The sequence below is a fragment of the Varroa destructor genome, unplaced genomic scaffold (genome assembly GCF_002443255.2).
Source record: "Varroa destructor unplaced genomic scaffold, Vdes_3.0 BEIS01000006.1, whole genome shotgun sequence".
Taxonomy (NCBI): Eukaryota; Metazoa; Arthropoda; class Arachnida; order Mesostigmata; family Varroidae; genus Varroa; species Varroa destructor.
In genome coordinates, this window is record NW_019211459.1 from 10,397,449 (window position 1) to 10,425,390 (window position 27,942).

Sequence of the window (27,942 nt, forward strand, 5' to 3'; positions counted from 1 at the left end):
TAATTAGTTTCTTGATCCTTAGCACTTCTATTTGTTCGTACTCATCTGGTGCTAGGTCCGTTCTAGTCCCTCGGTCACCATTTTTACTGTTCGACTCAAACGCCATCTAGTGAGCTAGGTAGAAAATTTCTTTCGTCATTTATCACTGCTTGTATAATGCGTATGGACATGCATGTTTGACAGAAAGCTGATTGCCATTTATCAATAAGAAACCTTTAGTATCTTACTTTGTCAACCAGACAGCGACTGCTAAATCGCCCACCCTATATATATATATATATGATTGTACATATTACTCTTCTGCGTGTTCGAGCACCCACTTGTATAAAATGACATCAGTAGTAATAGCGTCAGTAATAATAACATCGGTTGTTTATTTTCATATTGTTTGTTGTATAAAAATGGTAAAACCATTCAGCAGGGATGAATTCTCTTGCCATTGCTGTCGCCGCGCGCTAGCAACCGAGAATTTCATCTTCGAGAGCAGAAATGGAGGGTTACCATCGATACATGTGTATAATAATAACAGTTCTCGTAACGATACGAATGATACCCGCACACGACGTCTTTGGAAACGGAGTGATTCAGTTGTGGCTTGCTCGTCTGTCCGCTGCAAACACGCAGAGACATTTTTCTTTCGTCGTGCAAAACGAAGTACGCAATGCTGCTATATCAATGTTTTGCAATTTATAAATTATTGTAATGCAACATTATACGTTCTCACTTATATTTGTTGTTAGTCATTTCGGGCGTGTCACCACTCATCACCCATTGTCGCGTACCATTCGATCATAATACACAAAAAACACGTTGATTCATCGATTTGACGTTTAAGAGGGCGATGCGTACTGTGTGCCTTATACGCTCATCACTAACTTGTTTTGCTAAAGCTAGCTCCAAAGATAAATTTCTATTGTTCATCATCGGTTTTTTTTTGCTCCAATGCGTATCCTCTGTCTTAACAAACGTTCGAAGTTCATGCGAAGAAGATGAGCCCCTTAACCGTAGCATTATTAACCCGATCTTAGTGCAGTATGCAGTGTTTATCTGCTGAAATTAAAAATCGGGACTGTCTAGGTTCGAATCCGGGTGTAGGCACACTGTCTCATGATGGAAGCCAGCTTTCCGAACTGACCCGGAACGACTCATAGCGTATACGTAAATGTTGTGTTCGTCGTATTCTTGCACCCTTAATTTGCGTAAAATGCAACAAACAAATACGATATAGAAATCCAGTTCTGTATGATTTGTCGTATCGTTTTTTGCGCCCTTCCCTAATACAATTACAGTAATAATCCTCGAAAATTCATATATCAGTTTATATTGTCATGCTAAAAATAATACACAATAATTGTAGGCTTAAACACCTTGAATGGATGCTCGGATACTCGTTCAAACTGTGCTTTTACTTTTTTCGTCACTTCGACACACATGCCCAATTGTATATGAATAATTTTTGGGTTTGCTTTTTTTTTTTTTTAGAAAATGTATGTTACACCACCGCCGCATTTCGCTTTCATATTAAAAATTAATTGTGTCGCATGATCTTCCAAAGATGATTTTCGTTAAAGTAATCTCATGAAAAAGAAACATGTGTCAACAAGCGTCTTGTTGGTATGACGAGATCCGTTCTTAATTATTTCTCTTGTCTGTTAACATCTGTATAGGCTGGTATCGAACGACAGAAACACGTGCGTTTAACTGCACGAACGGATTAAATAGTCTGGACCACTGGGCAATAAACTCCGTACGTTACTTATTGGTATCAGTCACTGCGGGCGATGATGAGACCCACTTTTCGGCCCCGTTTACTGGCATCCTGCGTTCTTCACTAGATTGTACTTGCCCTCTAATTACCATATAGTTCGAACTGTCGAAAAAGAAGACCCTCATTTTCTCTTTACTGAGTTGTGCTGCCAATCATCGCATAGACGATTATCTTACTGATTTACTGTGCTCGCTTGCGTATCTGCGTGTGTATCTATATAGTTATTGTTGATGAATTATCTTCTGAAGCTAAAGCTGGCTCTTTTAATCGTTCCCAGATCATTTTCTCTCTTGAGGATGTTTTTTTCCGAATTTTTAGGGATTCAGAGGTCGCATGGTCGGCTAACTTCCTAATTGACCTACATGAACACTGATTGTATTAGGATTTCCTATATATCGACGACGAGCGCAGACATATACGTTTCATGGTGATTTTTTCACTCTTTCATTGCTTCCTACATCCTTCCCGCATCAAGCATCATTCGTTCCATACCTTCTAAAACACACTCTAGGTCTATCTAAATCTTTTTCTCTAAGGCAACTGGAGGCAAATCCCGCCTCGACCAACTAGCTCAATATTCGAGCTCAGTATTTGTTATCTCATCGCGATCAGGTTATTCGTTATATTAATCTGTCACACGTCATTTTTATCTAGTTCGGCCAAGTCCAAACACCATCTTGCAATCATATCAGGAATATTACTAACGACGCATCGAAACAATCGTCAATTGAGACGGCAGTACTATTCACTGGCAACTGTAACTGCAGATGCAGTAGCATTTACCACAAGCCAACCCATCTAACCGTTCCCCTACTTTGCCCTTTATATCCACTCGTTCCTCCTCTGCGTTGAGATACAATCGCTTAGGCGGGATAGCACAATCACATCTAACCGTACCTTACATCTTTGTCCGATTCAACTTCCCTCGACCCAGCCAGTAACGTCTGTTAACTGACAAGCTATTTTACCTAGAACTAGTACAAGACCGTCTTGTTTCAATAGTCAGTCTCTGATTGTTGATGATCATGATGGTAGGGTATGATGGTCTCTGCAAAACTGAGAATGGCAAGCGTCAAACAGTATCTCCCTACGCTTTCAACCTATTCAGTCTTCGGTTACTCTCAAATGTTTGTAGCTTCAGCGACAATACAAGACGGGAACTTGTTCGGCTCCATGTTGTTTTCAAATTTTCGCGCTCGTCACAGTGAGCAGACGATATATTCACGCGTTCTCTATTGTCACGTTGTGCTCGTTCTTCTTCCCCTAAATTAGGACACAGTCACGATCTTGGTTAGTTGCCTGCCAAGCAAGTCTCGGCCTGCAAAATGCAACGGCTCCACACTACAGGCTACAGCCTATTCTGTCCTGCCTGGCCGCAACGAAAACGATGACTGGAGACTTCCAACAGCTTATATCCTGTTTAGCCTGTTGCTTGACAAGTTTATGCTTGTTTTTATAACGATTTCGCGAATCATTTGGCTACAGCCAACTGGTCAAGTGATTGCGCCCTTAGTAATGTTAACGATTTCGTTACAGTCTCCGTCTTGGCAAGGCGTGAATACGCTTTAATGGCAACGTAAGCTAATGGTGGCGGGCGGAAACCGACGATTGACATGAGAAGAAATAGCAAACTGATATGATCACGGCCTGGCAATTTCATCTGAAGGTTCACTTTTTCTGTAATATTCAATGTTTAGTCTTGCTTGTCCTGCGCCTTCGTGTCGTCACTGCCGATTTTCCCACCGTTGCCAATTGAAGCGTCTCTATTTACCAAGCCGTTGGAGCTATCGCGGGCCATACGTTTAACTAATGGCATCGCTTGGAACGAGGAGAAGAACCATATAGCGAGTAGAATTGATGGAACGTAATAGAATGAAGCGTACACCTAAAATAATAGAATAGACAATTGAAATAACTGAGTATCAATAATTTGCTGTGCAGCCGAAGTGAAGGAGTTGACAAGATACACTAACAATTTTATTTTCACAATCATCAGTAGTCATATCGGTACAATGTGCTCCACTTTTAGTACTAGCATTGAGATTCATATAAACAGGGTCCACGTAGTCGGTTCTATATAAGGTTACTTCGGCTGTAATATGCAATCACATTCTATAAGGAGAGACAGAGAAAATACACAACGAACTATACTATTTATTATATAAGGGTAGATCTAGTAGATCTACCCTTATATGATAAGTAAACAACCAATGTAGTTATAGATAACTAGTAATACTGTGTAGTTGAAAATCTGCGACAACCGCGATAAATTAGCTTTCTTACTAACCTGATGGAATTTATACGGCTTGAGTAGAATAAATGGCACCAAACAATAGCCGAATAACGAGGCAACATAAATCTTCATGAAGATCAAACGGAGCCATTGAAGCTTTTCATGGTAAACGACATTTCGGACACGCGGAAAACTGTCGATAATCTACAGATGTTGCGTGAAACAGTGACCAAACAAGACATAATTAAAAATACCCTCAAGTTCTGTTCTATTCTTTTCTATATATAGCCCGGCTTTAAAGACTTAATGGAAGTTCTGTTAGTGAAAAAGGCAATATAGAAGATACGGGCAAAGACTTGTTTGTAATTCTCTTGCCCACATCTCATAACGCCATTATCATTCATCCCCCAAGCAGCGTGGAGAATAATATTACGAAGTGTAATGGCATTGTGTTCTAGCACACCTTGTATATGCAAGAGACTTCACATGGATATATTTCATATAAGTAATAAAGTAACGACGCGCTCATATCTATTATGCCGAAAAGATGACGATGTCACACTACGTAAAACCTTATAAGTAAATGTCACCTACCTGGGAAACGTCTCGTTCGAATTTCATTACAAGGAATTCGTTCAAGAAACAGATGTAGTACCCCATATGAAATCCATGCCAAAGGGCAAGGAATCCCAATGCGACAATATGACTTACGTTCTTATTACCTGTTGAGATTGAAAGAAAAATTCAAGCAGAAGGCAAGAGTTGATGTGAAGCACAGCAGAAAGACGAAATGGAGCATCTATCATTTCTAAGGCGCTTTTCAGAAAAGGACAAGTCATGAAATCCAACTGCTTGATTACGACTGTCACACAACAAATGTACCATGTTTTCGACTAATTTTAACTCTCGAATTTAACGAAGGCTTGGCATCGCGTTCGAGTCAATCACTGTGAACATCACGTAGATTTACAGACCAAGAAGATTATCGTAAAGGAAAATTCTAACATTGACTGAATGTTTTTCCTTCATCTCATGCGTTACTGTAGACATCTCTAGAGAGAGATGAAAAATACAACTGGGCTTAAACGAAATCAGTATTTCAAATGTTTCATAAATATTTTGTAATCACAATATTCACTTTATTAGTGAAGGGTTTCTTTGAATCGAAGTTGTCGGAAAGCCCTGATCAAAGCCTGACATTACCATGCCACGTACCTAGGTATGAAATCCGATGTCCGTGAATAAGGTTTCTATATTAACCTTTTAAGAAAGCAAAAACATACCTAAAAATTTGAGACGTTTGTAGATATATTGAGCCACCCATTTATTGGTGTTGATATTGAAGGCCCGGATGAAGCCATCGAAGTTTGTCGTCATCTCAAAACGCCACACCCAGATATTCTGAAGTCCATTCCACTGATTGATGCCATGGGCATTGCGTCCATTGTACGATAGCCCGCTCAGTGCACAACTGCCTTCCTGTAAATGTTCAATGCAATAGTGATGGCACATGAAATCAGATCGGTATTAGATCATTCATAGGAAATTTTCTATGAACATTACTCTTAGCTTAAAGCTCTGTGCTAATCATACAAAAATATCCGTGTCGCTTATACATAAATTTCGCTCGACTGAATTTGCAATCGTTGTTGCTGTATCGAACTCACCGCCATAAGCCAACACGCGACATATTTATGTAGTGTGATTGTTCCGAACAGCCCTAGAAATAGCCATCGAGCACACCAGCTCCACTGTGTGAGATATTCTTCCGAAAGGATCACCTTTGAAAGAAATAATCGGTTATACATTTAGCCAGCGATTATATTCGGACGCCTCATAGCACCATACTCGCAATCCAGTAATAGGAACATGGGTATACTCCTGTTAGTATATGTATTAATTAATTGTTTTAAAAACCTTGGAATTACGGTGCTAAGTCCAATAAACATTGGAGACCACACTGAACTTTTTTCGCATAACCAAGTGAAGATGCAGATAGCTAGGTGCTATGTTCGTTAAGACTTGTTAGCTGGGGTAGCTAGAGCTGTAAGCTGAGGTTGTTAGCTGAAAAGGGTAAAATTACTATTACGCATAGGATACCCGCTAAAAAGTTCGAAATTATCCCAAAGCCAGGCAGCTAGTTATTTCAAAAATGACTAGACATTGATCGATCGGTGTTTCGTTTTCCAAACACAATAATGATTCCGATATATATTAATTGCACTATACTTACATTCATAACGAGACGGGATTTGTTACGATACGAGATAATTTTTCCACGACATTCAATGTTTATCACGCGTTTCTCTTTTAGTATTGACCCCGGTTTAAGTAAGTTGAACACACTGCCTATCTAGTCATAATTCTGCTGGTCCGCTTACAGGCGCAACGTTACACAAATGTTTCTGACGCCTATTCTAAATCAGTTCGTTTTAGATTTAGCTATCCTTTTCGTTCTGTGTAGTAGTTACCTTATCATTAACGTATATTGCGCCAATCTGATAGAAAGCCATCATTATCAAGCCCATAATGAGCCGGCTCATAGAATACGACACACTGAAAAAATACAGATACGAATACAGATGGTGTTCAAGATCATTTCAACAATTAGGTAGAAGCATAAATGCAAAATGCGCATTGCAATTAATCAGGCGCAAAAAAAGAATCATTGTGTTTACACACTATGCATATATAACAATGCATAGGATGTAATAAGGTATAAAAGAATATGGCTGTTCACGAATACTGTTCAGTTATTCTTAACTGTGTAGCTACTCATGTGCACCTGTTTGCTATTTCTGTTTTCTGACTCGGCCAGAGAGTTCCCTGCACGAAGTCCTGGTAACGGCGCATGGAGAACTGGGGCCCAACCATGCAGCCGCCAAAATAATAAGAGTGACCCAGCATTTCGAGGGGACTCGGCACTTTGTCCAGAGCGGTTGCTTGAAGATCGGGCGGCAGCTTGCTCTATAAATTAAAGCACGCAAAAGCAAATAGTTTCGTAGGTGGATCGGAACGTTGCCTGAGTGTATGTTCAAGTATAAGCTACGATACAAACAGTTTTATATGAGCACAGAGAGACTGGCAAGACGTCGACATTTTTAATACTTTTTTAATCTGATAATAATAACATACATATTCGTTAATTGATTGATCAACGATTGAATGAGGTTGTTCTACTTTACGGCAAGTACACGAGTGACCTGCTTGATTCTATTGGTGGTAAGTACAAAGTCTTTGTACCTCATCAGTGCAACTCCATTGTTAATCAAAACAGGCTTCACCGAATTATTGAAATAGTCCAACGGAACCTTTTATTTGCCTGACGGGACAGTTTGCAGTATTCATGGAGAGAACTTAAAGACAGTCTAATTAATAAAGGAACCTTAAATCACTTACAGTTAAACGTGATTTCAATTCAACTGTGAGTTCTCTCCACGAATACTGCAAATTGTCCCGTCAGGCAAATAAAAGGTCCCGTTGGACCATTTCAACACTTCAGTGGCGCCTACTTTGATCAGCAGTGGAGTCGCATTGACGAGAAAAATGAATTTTCGCTCTAGAACGTCTTATGGTCAATAGCAGCCAATAATCAACAATAAAAAGCATTAACAGTAAATACGCAGAACATCAAAAGATAATTATTTTGGGATATAAATATACCGTTAATTTTGTCTCACCAACTCACTGGCATAAGAGTTCTTATGTAACTACGAGAACACATGCACAATACGAAAAATATTCAAAAAAAGAAATGAAAATTTAACATACATCGACAGTGTTAACCTGAAAGTGAAATGAACTTAAAAGTTAGTACACAGGTTATAGAAAGATGCAAAACCTAATTATATCGTGTCGTAATTAAAAATTGGCATACATAAGTGGCTAACATCGATTTTATCGTCATAGTAACGATATAATGCTATTAGCAGTGCTAATAATAACTATTACTATTATTGTTATTCTTATTATTAAGTAACCCTCAGGTCTGGTGTATCCAGCTTATTTTATCTTATTTTCGATGCTGGATCCAAGGATCAAGGACTCTATAACCCTATACGCCAATGCATTTCTTTAAGTTCTATGTTAATGGCACTAACACCCGCCTAGGTAAATTGCTTAGCTTGCTACAAGATACTTCCATTATTGGCGTTCAACAGAATAAGCATGAAGTATCAAGATAACAAATGGCTGACTCTCATTTCATCTATATATACACATCATGCGCGAACCTCTGATACCGAGAAGAACGCCTGGCTTCACTGTTCCAACATGGAAAATTTATTGTGGAAGAAACATAAATTTTTCGTGACATTCGTCAAACACCATTAAATATCTATACACATTTCAATCGCCATTAGCTGATCTCATCAACTGACCGGGGCTATGGATAGCTATACAAATACGCGGATTAAGACACTAACTAATTCATCATTGAAACAAGCACTCGTAAAACAATTACGAGTAGTGGTTACATTCGGTACCATGTACACAAACAAGTATGGCAATGCTAAATAGAACAATTATTATCACTATTTCTGCAACTACAATTTTGCCATTTACTATTTTATCCGAGCGAGCTGGTCCAGGTCGCTGTTTATACCCGCTTGTGGTCTTCAGACAAATTCGTACCCAGTGAGCATTGAACGGCTGTGGATGCAAAGAATTTCCCACTCCCTCAAATCATTAAGTGGGCATAACTGGTGGCGCCAAACGGTAGGATGAAATCCACCAGGATATATATGAATAATACTTAATATTCATAATAGCTCTCACAATGAAAACAGCCGAAGCAATTGTAATAGCTGTCGATACTCACCAAGTCCTTGGCTCCCCCATCGTAGTAATCAAACGCAACCCCGATGAGGCGAAGACAGAGAATGCAATGTGGCATTGTCCACTTGATGTCGTAGTTGTCCGTGGCCGTGAAGAGGTAGCCCATCAATAGATAACCCTGTTAGTTCAGAAGTAGACGGAGCGAACGGAAGTGTTGGCAGTGTGAAACGCAGGTTTAGAACAAAGGACAAATCGAGCGGGCTACGGGTATTATAATAGGTAAGCAATCCTGCGAAGCTGTAACGCAGGGCCAATATTAGAAAAAATTGTTCGTACGGCAATACACTTTAAATGATGAAGATGACGGTTTGCCGACATTCTGTTAACCGTCACAGATACCTAAATGTGGCGTCAGAGCATCAGATTGGTTAGCGATTAAATCTTTCTTTGTTCTGTGATGAGGCAACTGCCAGTGAATGATATGAAACCTAGTAAACCTTATGCATCATTAGATTTGACTTGCTACGATTCTGTTTAAAAGCCATCGAATAGTGTCATAATTATTATGAGCGACATCAGGCACAGTTTTATATGCGACGTATATAGCATATACTTTTTTTATTAACTGGTTTTCTTTAATAAGCATAAATATAACATTGGGCGACGCGTTGTTGAAACGAACCACGTTTTAGATTGCCCCGCAAAAGATTGAATATTTAGACTCATTGCCGTATATCGCAAGTTAGATGCAATCGAGCATATTACTGTATATTCAATTAGATTCTTTGGCGATCACAAAACTGCTGATAGCGTCCAGGTAAATTATCCTATTATATAATGCAGACAGACTTCTATAATGTTCACAAATGATGATACGTATAGAGCCGTTATTTTTTATTTCAGTAAGGAGGGTCTAAGCTAGCTATTAAACATTAAGAGTGACCTTTGAAGTGTCGACTTCTCGATTACTCGGTCACATTTCGGTAGTGTGGAGTATCTTAGTACACTCTGCTTTTTCGTACGTTACATACGTATATCCTACGTTTTCGATAGTGCTCTGTCGCCAACCATTTAAGAAATATGTAAAATGCGGAGTACGACATCTAGATCAGGGCCTTGTTGGGCCGTCTGTGGTACTACACGAAATTCCTGATACTACACGAAAACCAGTTATTTTTACAATAAATTCAACATGGCTAACAGCAGTGCGTTGTTTTCTCAATTTATATAAGGATCAACGATTGTCCGACCTGGAAAAATGCCCATGAAAATTTAAAATAACCTTTTGTGCTCAAAATCGGCAGCCTACGTTATCGTCCGTTTTCTCACGATCTCTGAAAAATCCGAAAAGTATTTACATGGAGAAAATCGAAAGGTCATCAAAAAAGTTTAGATCTAAATAGTTCAAAAAGCCATTTTTAATACAGCTAGATTTATTAGATAAAGTCATTCTGAGCAGGAGAACAAAGACTATCCTGATAAGCTTTACCGGTTAGTATTTTTCTAATTTTTTTTCCTCCACTATGGATCCTTAAGACTTTTGACCGTCTTAACCTTTAAAACAAACTTTCTGGGATGCTTTATATGTAGCGTACTAGAGCGACACTTTAACAGGTTTACGCGTATCAATATCGTTTGATACATGAGAATAGCTAAAAAGTTACTCACGGATTAATGGAAAAATATTTTGAAAATTACGTTTTTGCTTGAAGTTAAACTCGCAGTAAATAGAGCTTATATTGAATAAGCATAACCATGAAAAATGTTGAAATATCTGGTTTTATTTATGGAAACAAAGCCCAATTTAGATGCCGCACCCTGTATACGGCGCGATGCTTATTTCTTGACAGAGCAATGAAAGCTTTCATTCCGAGAACCAGCGGCTGGGTAGAATGGTACACTCGATCGCTTCGATAAATTAAGTTAATATGGCTCGACTATGACTGCCGCAAATGAAATGAGAACAAAATACTACTATACAATAGCGTAGAACTCAACGTGGATGTGAAACGAGCCAAGTTTGTGGACGATGTATTTCGAGGAAGAAGCCTCAAAGCATTACACGGAAGCTATTAGTTGCTGAGAATAATATTGAGCGAACGATACAGAGCACCTTAAGGAGGGAACGTGTCATACCTGTATGGCTGAACAAACTAGCCTTTTCGATTCTAATGATGCATACGACAGGAATTAGTAGCGTTAGAGTGTTTCTGACAACTTTCCTTTTAATTTTAGCTCATAAAACTAATATGATTATCGAATAAATTACGATTAATAAAATATTTAAATAAAGCAAGACGGACGAAGAAATCTCCTACTCAGTTCGGGCATTATGAGCAATAGAAAATCTTCAACAAAGCCTAAAGCCTTTTGAATTTTTCCATCTCTACCGAATGATATACAATTTGAGCTTGTCGTAAACTTTGTTCTTATAGCTATTTCTTTCCGCATTTGAAAAATTTAGAAATTTTCACGTTTCAAGTTATACAAAAATATAACTATACTGAGTAAGTAGACCTACAAGTGAGAAGATGAAGGTAGCCGCAAGGCCAGCGAGGGTTCGTCCTGCCATCCGCATAAAAACGTAGACGACGACGATGTTTGTTAACGAGTGCAGAGAATCCCACCGATAGTTAAAGATAATTAACGCTAAGCCGGTAACCGTAAAAAAAATATGCTGTGCATTTGGGACGAGTTTGTGAACATACCAACGGTACACTACAGCCAACGGATACCCTGAAAGACCAGTTAAACGACAGAAGCGGTTTAGATGTTATGAATAAAAACTAGCTGAAAGATAAGTTTATATACATTATGTGCGCGTACGTGATAAGTATTATGCGATGACTTCTACCAACCTGCTCTAGGGATAACACCGATAACGATGAAGATACTACGTGACTTATCTTACTCAAATTAAGGTAAGAGAAAACGAGAAAAGTGCGAAGTCTTAACAAATTTTTGAATTTTCGTCTCAATTTTTTTTACTATTTACCAAAATGACAAAGAGAGCTTGTATGAATGAGGCAACAAGTGCTAACTATTTTTAGTACACATGTCCTTATACACTTTATAGAATTATAGATTCAAATGGTGTTTACGAGAAGACACAATATCTACGCATTTATGTACGTAGATTACGGGCGGTTTGCCTATTTCTGCATCCGAGCCATAATGCGCCCTTAGAAAGTTTACTCCAGATAATAAATTTCCTCACTTTTACTTCTAGCAAGCCATGCAGGCAATATAAAGAATCATGTCGGTTACACATCAATACAATTTCAACGATATGAGAGATATATTCAACCTTTGCTATCTCCCAGTCAGCCTGGTCCCCAGTCGACAAAAGCTAAGACTGCCATAGTAAAGTCCCAAATACTTATTGGAATAGGCAATACCGTATATGAGCATTGGTATTTATTTGGTGCTTATACGGCTCGGGAAATGATTGCTTCAATCCAATTTGACTAGTGAACGGCCACTTTATTAAAAACTTGAAAAACTCTGGTAGAAACTAACCTTCAAATTATAGAATTGCTGGTAAATGTGGTAAGATGTATTGTCGGCGTATGAAAACAGCGTCGTAGCAGCAAAGATTGGTGCTGGATAAAACATCCAAAACTTTATAACGGTTTTACCTTTGCCAATAAGCAATACATTTTCGGCGGATTACGTAGTGCCAAATTGCCAGTAGTGCTTTCACATTTCTTTGTTCTACTGATCTAGGGTTTTCTTCGTTTAGCAGTAGTCTGCTACAATATGTTCTCATCCATTGTCATTATATAAAAGCCAAAATGCAGAGGTATCTGTCAAAATGATCCTCTAAATCGCCTCCCTTTCGCTTTCATAATACAACCTTGTTATCTAACGGCCTTGCAAACGGCTTCCTAATGCGCTTCCTACTCCCACAAATCAAGTGACTGATATGGTGCAGATAAAGAAAGCGGAAGTCAATGATTCCCGGAAAAAGGCCGACCGACATTAGTGTCATAGATTCCCTTTCCTTATAGTAGAAAACCTAATATCAGCGGCAATCGTCCCCATGTGGCAATTATAGTTCGGCGCCAAACCGCAATACACCGAACATCCGCCTTTCGTTGACTTTATCTGTTGGCAAAGTTCAACGTTTAGGTAGGCAAAATACTATTAAATAGCAGTAAATTTAGTTACGTTGCTTTTACTTAATTTTAATTTACAACAGTTCTTAGCAGTTTACCATTGAGTACCTATCACGCAGCAGTGTATAGAATCGACGAATCACCATCCACATAAGAAATTCTGGCTAACGCACTCGGCTCGTCCAGTTCGAATATCATATTCAAAAGCCTATTTTTCTTAAAAGACTCAGCTATTGGAGCAAAGGCTATAAGGAAAACGAATATAGAAATAGGTAATTATCATCGCTTATTTGCACTTAGGCTTGTAGAACGCGCTTCGATTGAAAATTATGCACTTAAGGTTCTATTTATACCCCTTTTGGCGATCTAGGCAGCGGCAATGAGTAAAAAATAGCGATCTAGAAATGGCGTACGTAAGGTAGGCAAACCTGGCGAACTTGGTAGTTCGACATTTTTCGATGTATTCGAAAATGTACATATTAGGATGAAATCATTTACGTATATGTGTGCATACTAAATTAATAAAAAAAAAAGTCTACGGCATGCTTCTTTTTCCACGCGACATTGAATGCTCGGACATATTATAATCACCTTGATTGAACTGGCCGAGCAAATAAAGAGTGATCCATGTGTTCTAGCCCGTGGAAATTACTTCGTTCATTCGCGACGATCATATGACTACGTTCTTCAAATCATATTTGTACAGTACGGGACTAAGCACACCAGAAAAGCACCAGTCGTGTTTCAGACCGGTGATAATATTGGTTTTATTTAGCAAGATCGAAATCAGATCCTACTATTTATTAGCCCGGCGAGATATTCCTACGAAAATGACGTTGTGTCCAACAATGGCTGAACAGTCAAAGGCTTAAAATGTAGGAAACACGTAGGACATATGTTCACTTTTCGTCGTATCACGTGGTGTTGAGACGTACTAGATCTAGGTTGTCATCAACGCATAGATTATTATGTATATACAACATGTGTAACGTTTTCAACCTGTACGTAATGGCGCATAGCGAAACTCATGAGCAAAATAACGAGAGAGCAACAATAAACATCGTCAGATTGGGTGCACCGGTGCCGGTGGACCATCCAAGCAACACATGGTTCCGTAAAAGACAACCATGTAACATAAATACAATAGCTTTAAAAATTGTTCTTTGCACTGTCGGAATGAGCTGGTGGAGGGGGCTCGAACTGGTGAGAGTTCATCGGCCAGAAGTACCGAGCGAAGGGGCGATATTGCCTAATAAATAGTCTACCTTCAGACTAAACATGAAATGAATTTTTGAAAAAATCTGAAAGCTGTGGTCACTACTGTTCCGATTATTGCTTTTGAACGAAGTAAAATCGAATGCTTTGAAACTTCATTTACGTTTAGAGCACTTGCTTCTGCTAGTTGAATGGAAAAAATTCATTCATCAACAAAATCTCATCTTCTTTTCGAACTAAAACTTTTCCTGAAAGCTACCCTTTCTTGTCCCTAACGGTTTTCGATCTTCCGATGTATAAACGATAAACTTGCACTCATTTCGAATAATCCCACTCGAATACGAAAGCCATCCCCGAACACACTTAACCCAATCTGCTTATGTTTGCTATTTTGCTTAGCAGTAGCAGACGAATTTGCTGCGTTGACATAGAGGCAGTCTGGCGGAAAGTATCTTCCAGGGTACAGTGTTACCCAGCCGATTGCACTTCTCCGAAAAGTAGTCAATACGTCATTTACTGCATTAGTATCTTAAACCATAGTCAATGCTGACGCAAATACGTATCCGGCTTGACCATATCAGAGCTCAAACCTTTTTTTTTTTGGTTTCTATCTAAAATATCTACAAAAAGATATGTTTAGGATTAGAAACGACAGAATCAGGCTGTGTTCAGTTAGTAAAACTGGTATAATTATTAGTCTAATTTCTATAATTTACAATATATCCCCACTAAACTTCCCACAAAAACTGTCGCTGCACAGCAGAACGTCCCGTGAGAACCATATATATTAGACTCTATTGCTTATCTAAAACTGCAAATGCTTTCCCAACTTTTCAAAGGATTGAATTTGAAAGCCATTATATACTATTATAATTGTTCGCTTGCCAACCCTCGGACAGTTAAGATATCGATGAATCTATTGGAAAGGCCTATAACCTACCTATTTACTGGAATGTAAAGTAGCTCACGCGACTAAGCCATGAAATGTGTGCTATATCCATACGGTACTTTTCGAATGTGGTCGAAATAAATGAACTGGCTGCGTATAAAAAGATACTTATGTTGGAAAGAAAGTTCCCGCGCTGTAAAAAAGTTTTTGGCTCACTTCTCAGTTTTTGGTTATCCCTTTACGATTTGAAAGCGCGCTCCTTACTCTATTAACGTGCTGAAGCAATATCGGGCTGTAAGTACCATTTTATTTCAAAGAGGGTTGCACCTTAGAGTCTTAAACTTATACAGAAACCCTCTGAATCCGACAGAGAATAACGACTTAACGCTGCATCTTATTTCGCTTGCTATTAACCATCACGCGGCCACAATAACTGATTTTTGCACAAAATCATCAAGAAGTGATATCTGTATGACAACATGAACTAGAGATCGGATTGGGTGGGTTCCAAGAGATGATTGTTTTATGCCCGGTATCGCCGCTAGGTATTCTATGAGACGGCTGGCTCGCAGCTCGAAACGAAATATGTTTATATCCGGATTCAAGCCTAGACCACAACATGTCTCTAGGACTTGCAGGCAAATACATTACCCACTAAGTTATTATGTAAACAGGAAAGAAACCAAGACTAAGGTTCCACACAGATTTTCATCCAAAAAAATGTATACTTACCGCTTGATGGAACTGGAAGGCTTGATTCACTCTGAATTGTTGCCTACGAACCAAATAGTTGATCACGTTGGCACATTTATTTAGCTTAGTTACATCAAATCAACTAGTCGGTTCAAAAGAAAAGACAAAGTCAGGCTATCCTGAAAACTGAAGAAAACCAGAAACCTTCTAGTCTGGTGCTCCTACTGGTTAAGTTGTTAACGGCTAGACTCTAATATCCTATTGAAGCAAGTCTATCACGTCGCCCTTCTGGAGATAGCGTTCTGATCAATAACGACCTATTTAGCTTCGTTCAACTAGCCGAGGTAAAAAAAAATACGCTTTAATTTTTGATCACTGGTAAAGACATTCATATACTTAAGGTCTACTTAACATGGCTGAAAGAACGTTCATGGACAGTATACGTAGCTTCTGTCGTGTCTATACGCATTCTACAACAAACGACGTAACTCGACTTAGGTTGTCGATTGTCTCGCGGATCAATAAAAGTGCTTTTACGGAAAAGCCGCCAGAACCTCGACGGGTGCGTACACTGCCAATGTTTTCACCTTTAGCGGTAAGAGCACTCAGCCTTTGTGTTTTGCCTAGCTTTATGCTCGTTGGACAATAATTTTATAAACAAAGCTTACATCGGTGAGCTCGACTGCTAAGACTGATCAGCCAATCCGAGGAATCTACTGTCCCGTAGATTAGTATAGCCAACGCGGCACGCTAGAGAAATAATTGGACCGTGTACAAGACGTAAGCCTTAAATTGAGGTAGAACCCATAGTTACGGGTACGCCTCGCGATTACCTTTGGACCTACAGTTGACTATGCGCCTGCTTCTATTCCCCTGCAATCAAGCAAAGCCCAAACGTTGGGAGTATCGATGAAATAATGATAATACGATGAAAATTGAACGTGTACGGACCTTATACCAAAAAAATCAGAATATGAAGATGTACCTGCAACAATCTGATGTCCAAAGAGGTTTGGGATTTCTAGTAACAAAACAAAAAGCAAGAACGAACGCTTGAGCACGTGCGAACACCGGATAATTGTTTGCTACCATAATTTCATGGGCCGCGTAATTAAGGCAATGCAAATTACTGCGTTTTTTTCAATGCTTGCCGAAGCGACATCTTCGGCTCCTATACCCAACGCGAATCGACTAGCAAACTCAGAGAAGTTCTCGGAAATCCGTACGCTTTGAACACCCTGGAGTACTCCCAACATTCGTACCCATTCTACAGAATCGACGTATTCTGCTTACTTTATTGCATACTTATCACAGTCAAGTCTAGCTGGATTAGCCACAGGAGCGTCAGGAAAGCCAAGTAACATCACATTCCAACAGATTGGACTGCTACTCAGGACGAATTATAGGCATTGTCTACTTAACCAGTATTCTGATTTGATTCGATCGTTTCCTGTAGTTGATTATACACGACGGAAACGTAAATATAGCCCACTGTCGTATGGACTGGCTATTGGGTCGAGTATAACAAATACGAGCCTGCAAGGATCAGAGGGTCTTGATTATTAAAATAGAAATTGTAAAGCGTTTAACTTTGAATTAAGTTATGTGGCAATATTCAAAAAAAATAAATAGAGACTTCCGTTATATTTATATAATGTCATTGGTAGCAGTTACGCTAGACTCTTATAGACTAGCTTTTAGAGGTGCTCTAGGCGAGGGTAAGAAGAGCTCTCATGATTTGCATCAAAGATCTTATCTTGTTGGAGCTTGCTTGCTGCGTTGCCTTGTACTTTGTACAGCAGCGGCGTACAAAAAGCTTTCCATTTGACGAAGCAATGATTACGAATAAGATATGGCAAAAACATACTTCTTCACAGCTGATATCTCGCTCCGAAAGCGCAAACAAAACAATATAGGCAGGCCAGGACAGTACGATAGACTTGGATTAGTATGTGAAAAAAATTTTTCATTGAGATCCTGTCGTAGGTAGCTAACAAACCTTCGTATCATTAGGTTGTATATGAAATACAGGTATAAATTTACATTCGACTTTCGTTTGACGATGCATATATTATGTATACGTGTATACTAAATAGCAACTTTCTGGGTTATAAGACACTATCTACTTTGGAGTTCTAACGCATTCTCATGTAGCCCTGTTCTACAGCGCAGTCTACTTAGACGTTACAGATTTATTATGAGCGAATTTCCATAATAGAAAAGCTGTGTATGAAACATGGACGGAGTGACAGAACGTTCTGTATTTTATTGATTTGTGCTTTACTAAAATATGACCTGTTCTCCCTTTTTTCAGCCAGTGCATCGCTTTCGGTTAAAGGTGGCACATGACTACTAAGCCAATGAGTATTACAACATCAACGATTTTTGCCATTACCGAATGACAAACATAAGGGAAAGCATTCACACAGGGGCGAAAGAACTGGACAAGGAAAGAATATCAGAACCGAATGGACATCCGCTATTTCATTGCCAAGGCACTATAGAACACTTAAAAATCTGCCAGCTCCGTGACGCTGGTTTACCATCAAAATATCTTAAAATAGATTGGCACATGAATTTAATCAAAATAAACAACGTCATTTAATTTGAAGCTACAGTTAAGAAATTCCTTGTTCATAACTTTTACTAGTTCTGGCTGAACACTTCTTAATCTTATAGCCCAAAGATAGATACGAGTAACTGCTCCTGTAAGCTTGGCTTACGGCAAATAATATGTAATTTATGAGACTAAAAAAGTAACTTGAGCGTTATTAATTAGTCTGAATCAATCGACGAAAGCAGTTGAAGTTAGCATAATTTAAATAGGCGAAATGTATTAATATTGATATATAACAACCCGAATATTTATGTCCAACAATTTTATTACTAACTCCACTCCTCTGTATTATACTGCTATGCGAAGTAAAAGAACACCCGGTAATTGTAGCGATTGCCCTAAAATACAAAAACGCTGCGGAAGACTAAGTGTCATTTGGTATAGACATGATCTTAGGTAGCATTCAAGGGCCATTATTATGGCTACTCAATAGTGCCCGCAGTACCACTTCTGTCATCATTTCCTTTACTCATTACCATTTTCTCTAAAAAATTCTAGCGAGTATAATACGGACTTGAGTAAATACATGTGAACACACACACCTAGATTTAACTAATCTACTACCCCTCTACTTTGTTAAGTTGCTTTTAGCAGCAACCTCTGTCGATCATCCCGTGATTACAGCAGCAACCGCAGAATGTGTAATTCAGTTGTAGCTACTGCTAACGGCAGGGAGCCGTTAACGGTTCTTTTTCTGATCCCCTTTGAGAGTAGTTTTCAACGAGAAATTGCTTTCTGTGTAACCGCAACCCCGGCAGTCCGATAGAGAAATTTGTTGACTGTTTAAGGATGCACGCATTTGCTTATTATTATTAGAAATCACTGCTAAGCTATTTTTAATTTATTTCTACCGCGGCTGTTTTAACAACAATTAGCTAAAGTAGTCGCAGACTTGAACTAGCCTAGCCCGCTATCTTCATGACCTATCTACCGCATCACATCAACTTCATTTAGCAAAACTGTAACGAGGATTATTATCTCTAATATGATACCTCATCATGAGATTGGCGTCAACCGGGCTGTCCAATATAATACCAATATATGTTCAGTATTTACGTACACTTAAACGGTATTACGTTGCAAACCATGTTATATAGAATTAGGGAGAAAAATAAGCTGAAAGGGCCTCTTTTTTTTTGGAGGTTAAGGGCAATGAGGCTTAACCTGACCTCTGCCCTCTTTTGCTTTACCTAGATGACGCCAAATATAGATCTGTCGGCCGTCTCTGTTTCGAATAACTTAAACTTGATTGCCAACGAAACAGGAAGGCCTTTCTAGCTTCAACCGATCACCATAACATGTAGACTTCCATTGAGAAGGTGTTGTTCCTACTACTGTCTACAATAACGATGAGTGCGATAGCATCGGCAGTGACAAACCGACACAAAGTCAAATAAAAAACGCAATACGTCACGCAGTCTGTGATATATATGTATACCGTTAATATCGGGCAGAGACAACATTCATCATATATATATATATATATATATAACAAGAAAATGTAACGAATATCACGGGGACTTTTTATACGTGACAACGTGTCACAGTATGCGTAATATCGGCATAAGCGTAGTCGTCTATTACATGAAAAAATACAACATGGAGATGAAAAGAATTTCAGACAGTTCCGGTGCTAGCTGTCAGCACCATAGGTTAATTCATTAAGGTCTACGATGAACTCGTTCAGAATAAGTGTTTCAGTTAAAATGTATAAACGATACACAGGTAGATAAAGGGTTAATTAAGACCTTCGTATAAATAGGCGCTTGCAACATTTTGTATTGTACACAAAGCTTGTAATCGAACATGTAGACCTATCTAAACAAGGTCTTACATTTCCCTCAAGCCACATTAAGGTCATTTGTAATCCAGCCAATTCCTGCACGAGTTAATGAACAAAAACTTATTTTGATTAAAAAAGAAACATATTTAACCTCATACATTTGCAGAAACCCCACATAAGATTGTTTAAATTAATCCGTAGCATTCACATTTCGAAGAATTGAGTTAATTACGCTACCTAACTTTCATGTTTGCTAGTCCGTGCGTACCGTAGGTTATCAGTGCCCCTTCTTAGAACCGCTTACAAAAGCTACTCTTCGAGAACATAAGTTTTTTGAATGACTTCAAATAAACTTTTCTCACCGAAACTATATAGTGGGCCCTGAAACGAAGAGCAAAAATAACGACGATATATCGAGCGATTAAACAATGACGAGACTATCGACGAGTAATTGAAATTTGCCTTCGCAGCATTTTCGTGCTAAACAGCCACGCCACTAATTCTCTGTGCAAGATTACAAAGAACAACAAAGCGGCATGAAACAAGTTCGATAGTTTTCTATGCTGTACCTAAACGGATCCATCATTCAAACCAAGATAATGACTTATGCCTGTAAAGCTATATCGACGTACAGTTTACAATATAAATGTCCGTCGTGTTTCTCTGGCATTGGTCGTTAAAAGTTAAAGTAGGTAGTTCGCCGTATGTCGTTACTCCGCTTATCGCCACCGAAGGTTAGGTTAGGCTCTACCACCCACGATACTGCCACCACTTGTAGGGAACTGGCTGATCAACAGTCAGAAAACGGACAGTAAGATGTAGTACCTATCAAACTTGACAATCATTTTCTTTTTCTAAGCGAAGCAACCGTCTACTACAAACAGGCTTATAGCTTCCTTCATCATCTGTCTGGCAAAGATAAAATGCACATACACATAAACGACTTCTTCCTATTCAATAATCATGCCAGCAATTATATGCAAATTTTTACTACTTTTTAAATATTATTTGGAGTACAATAGGCAGTGATCAGTGGCCAGCTATTTCGGCCGCTGGCAGCCTGTTCGATTCAGTCTGTCAAATTGGGTGGTGCAGATCAGGGGAGCAGCTGCGTTTTTATGGGGTGCAGAACATCCTTAAAATATACAGCGAGCTAATAGTACATACATGATATAGCGATTCCCGAACAGCGACTGTGGCCCACAAATGAAACGGACATCAGACCCAGAAAAGTATGAGAATGGCCACCGCTTTGGACGTTCGTGTAGTGTGCTCACTACGAGTGAATCACGTTTCGACACTATTAGACGTTCCTAAATTATGAACTCCGTAGCATCGTTCAAATCGGACCATCTGACTTGCTCGATCTAGCAGGGCCAACTTAATCTCTATGAGAGTTCACTGATAACCCTCAGTTCGAATGTATACGACCGTTCCTATCTACAATAACTATCGGCTTAATAATGGCTTACTGGGCGAACGCTGAATGACGGGTAATGCAGAATTGAAATTGAATTCCTACTATGCGCTAGATACGCGTCCACGTAGCGAATATGCACCACCAGGTGCTCAACAAACACTCCTCGAAAGTGATTCACAGCGATTACCTCGAAATAACGCTAAGTAATCTTGAAGGTGGCACACTTTAGTGAAGACTGCTAAGTGCCCAGCGCAACTCTCGGAAAACGTATACGAAGCTCTCGAAATAAGGAAGGTCATCGTGAATCTCACATTACGATGTGAGTCGACTGAGCACCGACGTTTTACTAAGTCGCCCTGGCTCTTCTAACAGGGGTTTCAGGGGATATCATAATGCAGCATAATGCGTGGATAAAACAGTGCAAAATAATGCTAATAAAGAATACATAACTATTAATCAGGTCTGGTCATCTGGCCATACGGGTCAGGCAGACATATTTATCATTTGCGTTTTTGACCAAAATATACATTAATGGTATTGAAACCTTGACCGATCTAGCTGACGTCGATAGAGGAGCCTCTCTACAAGCATGGACCTCACGTGGAGCAGATATGATTACTAAACAATCCGGCTTCATACTACAGTGCTTTAGTTTGCGATATCAATAGTCATCCGATAGGTACTTGTAGTTTCGATTTTTCCTACAGTCCGGTCGACTACAAAATCAAAATGAGTCCCTTCCGTATTGATCATTGTTAATCATCCACACAACTTCCATTTAATTTCTTTGCATAAAGTGTAAGCTTGCATTTAGCAATAAGTTCTAAATCAGCTAGAATATCCGCATCAACAATGCGATAATGCGAAATATTCATTAACATTTTCCTTCGAATGGTCTCGCCCTGTTGCGGCAGCAAAGGAAGCCGTCATCAGTCTTACGGGACACATCGAGGCTCTAATGTGATATTGGACAGGTGAACATCTTTGACGTATGCTAGAAAAAGTATGTTCTATCGGGTAGCGTGCGGTCCGTTCCTTTTCGCAAGTAAAGCTATAGCAAACTGGCAGTGCTACGTTGAACCAGCGACTTATCGCTGATTTTCCCCTGACGCCGTGACGTTTCCCAGAGTTTGGGTCACAAAAACCCTTGAGCCCCCTCTCGCATCATCCCCCTACTTTATATTTTTTACCCGCAACAATATGAGGCTCCAAGACAATGCTGTTTGTGGCCTTGGAATCAGCGAACTGTGTTCTTCTGCGAACAATCGTTCACAAGAAGCTCTTTGTATGATTGGCTGGTCCAACTGCTGTCCCTCTGACTCACAGGTGTCCACCTGCTGGGCGTCCAGGTTTTCTTACACTGTAACTGCCTCAAGACCTCCTTTAGTATACACAAAATTCTTAATTAATCTAAAGAAAAAAAGAGCATCTGCCACGAAGTGCGAAACTAAGCATTTTTTTTTTCTATTTTCATTTTCTCGAACGGTGTGTACACCTTTCAACAGCGTGCATGCCATGACCATGTTCAATCTCGTACTGTTTAGGTGATAGTATTACTGCTGCTATTTTTTTCCAAAAAGGTAAAAGTTTCTAGCGCTACCTGCGGGGTAAACTTACATAACTGACCAAGTATCGCATTGTACTCTATATATGTTATTTTACCGGCAGCGACGCCAGGGAAGTATACGCGTAACAACCGAGCTTGCGTGCGAGCTTGTCAGCACACGAAGCATGAAAAATAGACATGACCGTTTTTTGGCTAGGCTGGCAGGGCTGAAAGGGTTCAAGAGATCGCTCATCTGTTTGTCGACGAAAGTACCTGAGATACGAATGCTCACTGAAAAACGTCGGACAGCGCGACGGTGTCGAAATAGGCGGTAAGGACGACAGGCACGCACCTAACTCGCAGATCTCTTGAATGTAGACGAAATCGAATTTCACAGTTGGCGAGTCATAATTGAAGAATGGTGGTGCGTCCGTGATCACAATCACACAAAGACTAAATTATTTGGCTATTATATGGATGTTAGTGTCATTGACAGCGACTTAAAAAAGCAAGATTAAGAGCATTAATCGTGAGTTGTCGATATGCCAATTCTCCGCGTGAAGACCGCTCTTTATGAGGAAGAAAAATCTAAAAAATGTAATTTTTGTAAAAAATATGCCAGTACGAACCTAGAGCCTTTGTATCAAAGGTGAAAGATTTTTCTGATACTTATTTTAAATAAATTAGACCTTGGATGTACGATTAGAAAACGGTGTTATAATTGATCCGAAGGCTATTTGAATGATATAGTTAACAGTTAGTGTCTAAACTGCAACACAAAATTTAGTAAAGCTGAAACAATTTAAAAAGAAACGCTTTCGATAACTACATAAATGCTGACAAATAATGAACACAAACCAGACGATTTTCACAAGCAAAATTGTCCTGCTAATTAAACCCTTCATCACATGACTCTTCATTCACGAAAATATTAATCACTGTCGATTTTATTTCATGAAGTTAGTCAGAACTTTCCCCAAAGAACTCGAGTCGTCCAAACAACTCGAACAACAAAGCACAACTTCGGTCGCCTTTCTACGATGATTGCGAGGAACAGGCGGGGAATCTCAGCCTTATCGACCTAACACCTACGACCGTCACAAATATCGATCAGGTTGTGACATCCGCTTGCGATCCAAATGGTCAGTTTTTTTTTAATTTTAAAGCAAGGAAACAAACTGTTTCCTATAGAATGAGAACTATACATACTCTTCTTTTTCCTTAATGTGCTCATTTAGGAGGACAATACCTTCGCCACCTTTCGAATACGCTTTAGACTCAAATTGATGCGATAAATGGCCTGTCTCACGTAACAGGCGGACAGGGATGAACGGCGACGCCCTGTGGCGCTGTGATCCCGTATTTGTTATTTCTGTTTTATTAGTTGCTTGATGAAAAATCAAAATTCACGTATTCGAGACGATGTTGCTATTTGGTTCTTTTTCTTATCTTATAATAGTAAAAAAAGGTTACATTTTCATTTATAAAATATTTGATGAAGTAAAACAGATAAACATAAAAACTACTTCACGTTTTCCACGTTAATTATTTAGACGGAAATTATTGCCACATGTTTCTTTTTGTAGAGTTCTGGTGATTACGTATTAAAATGGTGACTAACTTATTCTCATAATAGCTAATGTTCCCAAGGAAACCCTCAACTACATATCTTGTTGTTTTTTCAATAATTAAATATAGATGCCGTTATTAAGATAAACGAGACACAATCAATCGAACTCATTTTTGTACCTAAAACACCAAGTGATAAAATTATATGCTTTTTTTCCATAATGATTCTAGTTCTCGTAAAATATACCCTACATGATTTATTGCAATAAATTATGGGCTATATATAAAATAAAAGTAGGAGCTACCAGTTGCAGCATGTAGAACCGCGGACTCGCCAGATTCGATGGCAATTTGTCATCGGACTACGTCGTGATGGCTGCGCCCTTTATGGCCGTAGCGGGTTGTGCTTGTCAAATGGGGCATTAAATTATTTAATCTCTGAATAAGGCAAGAAAATTTATTCATGTTGTAGAATGACCTGGTGACTCCTACTTCCTCAACAGGTCTAATAAATTATTAACTATACCGCAGTCGGTCGTTGCTAATCTGTTCGCGCACATACTTAAAGCGCGCCAGCAAAAAATAGGTTTACTACACATGATTAGTCTGAATGTATGCTACGCTAGAGTTTGTTTGGTTTGTATAAGTAGAGTGAGCATATTACGTCTTCGTTTTTTTCAACTTCATTAGGGCCAGCTTGAGCAAAGATGCACGCCATGTTTTGCTGTGTTCAACGTATATCCAGACCGAATAGCAGGAAAATTTGCGTATTGAACCTGGATTCGAACACGATGTAATGCTCAACATACAAGACTGGATTGTTATAATTAAGATTGTAATTAAACCATATATAGAAATGTCAAAAAAGTAGTAATCATGCTTCCTTATATTCAATATTTTTAGAAAGACAGCCTTGAAAAACCGATTGGTGTTCCAGTTGTTTTACGAGCTACGATGAACACTAACTAGAGGCTTTCGCAAGTTTGCGATTGTTTAACTTACCTAGCAAAACGCCGATAAGTAACCGCAGCGCAGCTGGCGTGCAACCTAGTACACTAGCCGCGGCCTCCATCACGCGGTGAGTCCGTTATGTTGCTTTTTGGTTTGCCCAGGTCAAATGTCTATGTTCCTTCCACAAGATCGATCCTCCTTTCCGAGTTGTCGCCTTGAAATGGTGTTCGATTAGACTGTCGGTTAAAAGAAAACTTATTTTCCTTCAAATCGGTCACTATTCTTAGTCTGCCTCACGCTGGCGAACTTAAATCCCTGCTGACTTCACTCGGTTCCCTTGAACTCGCACAGCGTACTCGTACGGTTCATCAGCTTCGAATGTCGCCACTGACTGAGTGGGTGGAAAAGAAATCCAAATTCTAGTTAGTCAAGTCAAGTTAAACTTATCACAGTACGTTGGCACAACGCACCAACTTCCTTACACCTGCACTTATTTTTTTCCACCGGTTATTTTTCAACAAACTGTGCCCCGAACCTGTTCTGGAACTGCTTCAGCGAGCAATTGCTAACCATCCTAATCAAGCACCATTTTTTCCATGCATCCCAAGTAGATTTCCACTTCACCAACAGGAATGCAAACTACACCTAGCATTAGTTAATTAAACCCGAGCATACGCAGTCCGCAGCATACGATTACGATTCTTAGCTCTTACAGGAAACTTCTGCTGCTACTGATATTGACTACACTTTCATTGGTCTTGGCCTCCACTAACTGGCCATTGCACCCCTAAATCAAGACAATATCTGAGGCATCGCTGAATAATCACGCTAAATCTGCTTTCCCGCACGTCCAGAGTTCACGTCAACACCACAGGCAATCTTTCACTGGTTTTCGCTTAGCTGCTTACCTAGGCCGCTTAGATACACTAATTTTTATCATAATACACCCAGTAGCAGATTCGACTCGTCTGCGTTTGTCCAACAACAACAATAGCAGCAGCAGCGACAATGGCAGGCAAACGCCGCTATCTATACGTGCCACTTGATTGACTTATAATCTCAATCGACATGAGCTACCGGCCCGAAGCAATAGAGAGAAGTTTTACGGATCTATTGCAGATAGCAACACATAGACAGCCGTCACGACGAAATCGGCAAAGCTCTTGTCACGCCACTTTGACCGAAAACATGGCGAGGACTAAGTGTACGTGCTGGCGAATCCGTTTCCGTATACAGGCACGACAGTCTACCATAATGAGCGTCTGAATTTACCTCATTCGTCTAGATAGAATTGTCGCGCCTCTCACTGTGTGTACCGTGACAACGAATGCAAGCCGGGGCACAAAACGCTCAAGCCGTCGTGGTAAATCAAAATAGAGCAACCAAAGGGAAATTAGATGATGCTGTACACACTGTGCGGTAATTACAACACCCGAAAAAGGGGGACCATAAAGGCCGCAACGCTCAGTATGTATCGATAAACGCGAAAATTTATTTATAAACACTGCGAAGTCATCGCCGTTCGCAGAATATAACAAATACAGGAACTGATGAGATTAATGCTCGTACGGTGCGTATTTTGTGGCACCGGCAGCAGCAGTCAGTAAATAATCAGTAAATGTTTGGAATCATTTGAAGCGACCGTATTTAGATGACACCGGAGTGGAGCGGCGGCGCACTTAGAGGGCTGAGAAGGACAGTCAATGAAACGGACAATACAAAGTACCTATCGTATCAGAGGCAAACGTCCTCCAGCGCGAATGCCGCTGTTATTGTTTCATCTTCTAGACTATTTGCTTGCCCGAGAAACTTGAATGCACCTGGGCACACGCATGCGCACGTTAGGACCACGCTGTGCCAGCGTGCTTCATTGAATTTGGCACAGAATCGTGCCGTGCAACACCAGACAAGCACGCTGGACATTGAATTGTGTAGAGCGGACCAATCAATTAGATTCCTCTTGTTGTCGGTCGCTTTACGATCGTGTCATGTCCTTCTTTCTTCATTCGAAAAAAGTATATGTGTATACAAGTATATGTTCACTAAGCGACTCACAAGCATTCTATCTATACCACCGTTATTGACTAGTCGACACCTTTTGTCGCGGAGGGCGTTATCGGCGACTCATGGCAGTTACTTGTTGTCCTGCTGTTCTCTCGAATGCTGAAATATCCCACACTACTGTATGTACACCGTAGACTTGAGTAGCGTTCGTGATGGCGCACCCGAGCCTGCGCGTCCTTTGTCTGCCACTGAACCCACACCCCAATAACCTACGGCGAGCGGCCCTCTGACAGCCCGTTCGTTACTGGCTGGCACTGGCTGCTTTTCGGCACTGTGTCGATCTGTCGGCCCGCCACCGTC

At 39.7% G+C, this 27,942-nt stretch overlaps 1 protein-coding gene across 8 annotated transcripts; it reads right to left on the reverse strand.

The window, feature by feature from the left end:
• Window positions 1-345: 345 nt before the first annotated feature.
• Window positions 346-27,912, reverse strand: nes (lysophosphatidylcholine acyltransferase 3 protein nessy). 8 transcript variants are annotated; one of them, XM_086993361.1, is made up of 12 exons: window positions 27,674-27,912; window positions 25,630-25,792; window positions 11,299-11,513; window positions 8,821-8,955; window positions 7,773-7,787; window positions 6,787-6,968; window positions 6,473-6,557; window positions 5,669-5,782; window positions 5,285-5,480; window positions 4,596-4,723; window positions 4,056-4,205; window positions 346-3,653 (listed from the first exon to the last, which is right to left on the reverse strand). In XM_086993361.1, the coding sequence occupies exons 2-12, from the start codon at window positions 25,697-25,699 to the stop codon at window positions 3,462-3,464; spliced, it is 1,482 nt and encodes a 493-aa protein (XP_086849487.1). In that variant the 5' UTR covers window positions 25,700-25,792; window positions 27,674-27,912; the 3' UTR covers window positions 346-3,461. The 8 variants fall into 8 exon arrangements, with proteins under 8 accessions (XP_086849487.1, XP_022668725.1, XP_086849486.1 ...); XM_022812990.2 differs by having other exon boundaries at window positions 25,630-25,969; window positions 27,674-27,911; XM_086993360.1 differs by lacking the exon at window positions 27,674-27,912 and adding an exon at window positions 27,305-27,505 and having other exon boundaries at window positions 25,630-25,969.
• Window positions 27,913-27,942: the final 30 nt, after the last annotated feature.

Coding starts and splice junctions, on each gene's coding strand:
- nes (XM_086993361.1), bottom strand. CDS start 25,699: ATGGAGGCCGCGGCTAGTGTACTAGGTTGCACGCCAGCTGCGCTGCGG. Junction 6,558..6,786: donor AAAACAGAAATAGCAAACAG/GTGCACATGAGT, acceptor GTATTTTTTCAG/TGTGTCGTATTCTATGAGCC. Junction 5,783..6,472: donor CAATATACGTTAATGATAAG/GTAACTACTACA, acceptor TTTCTTTCAAAG/GTGATCCTTTCGGAAGAATA.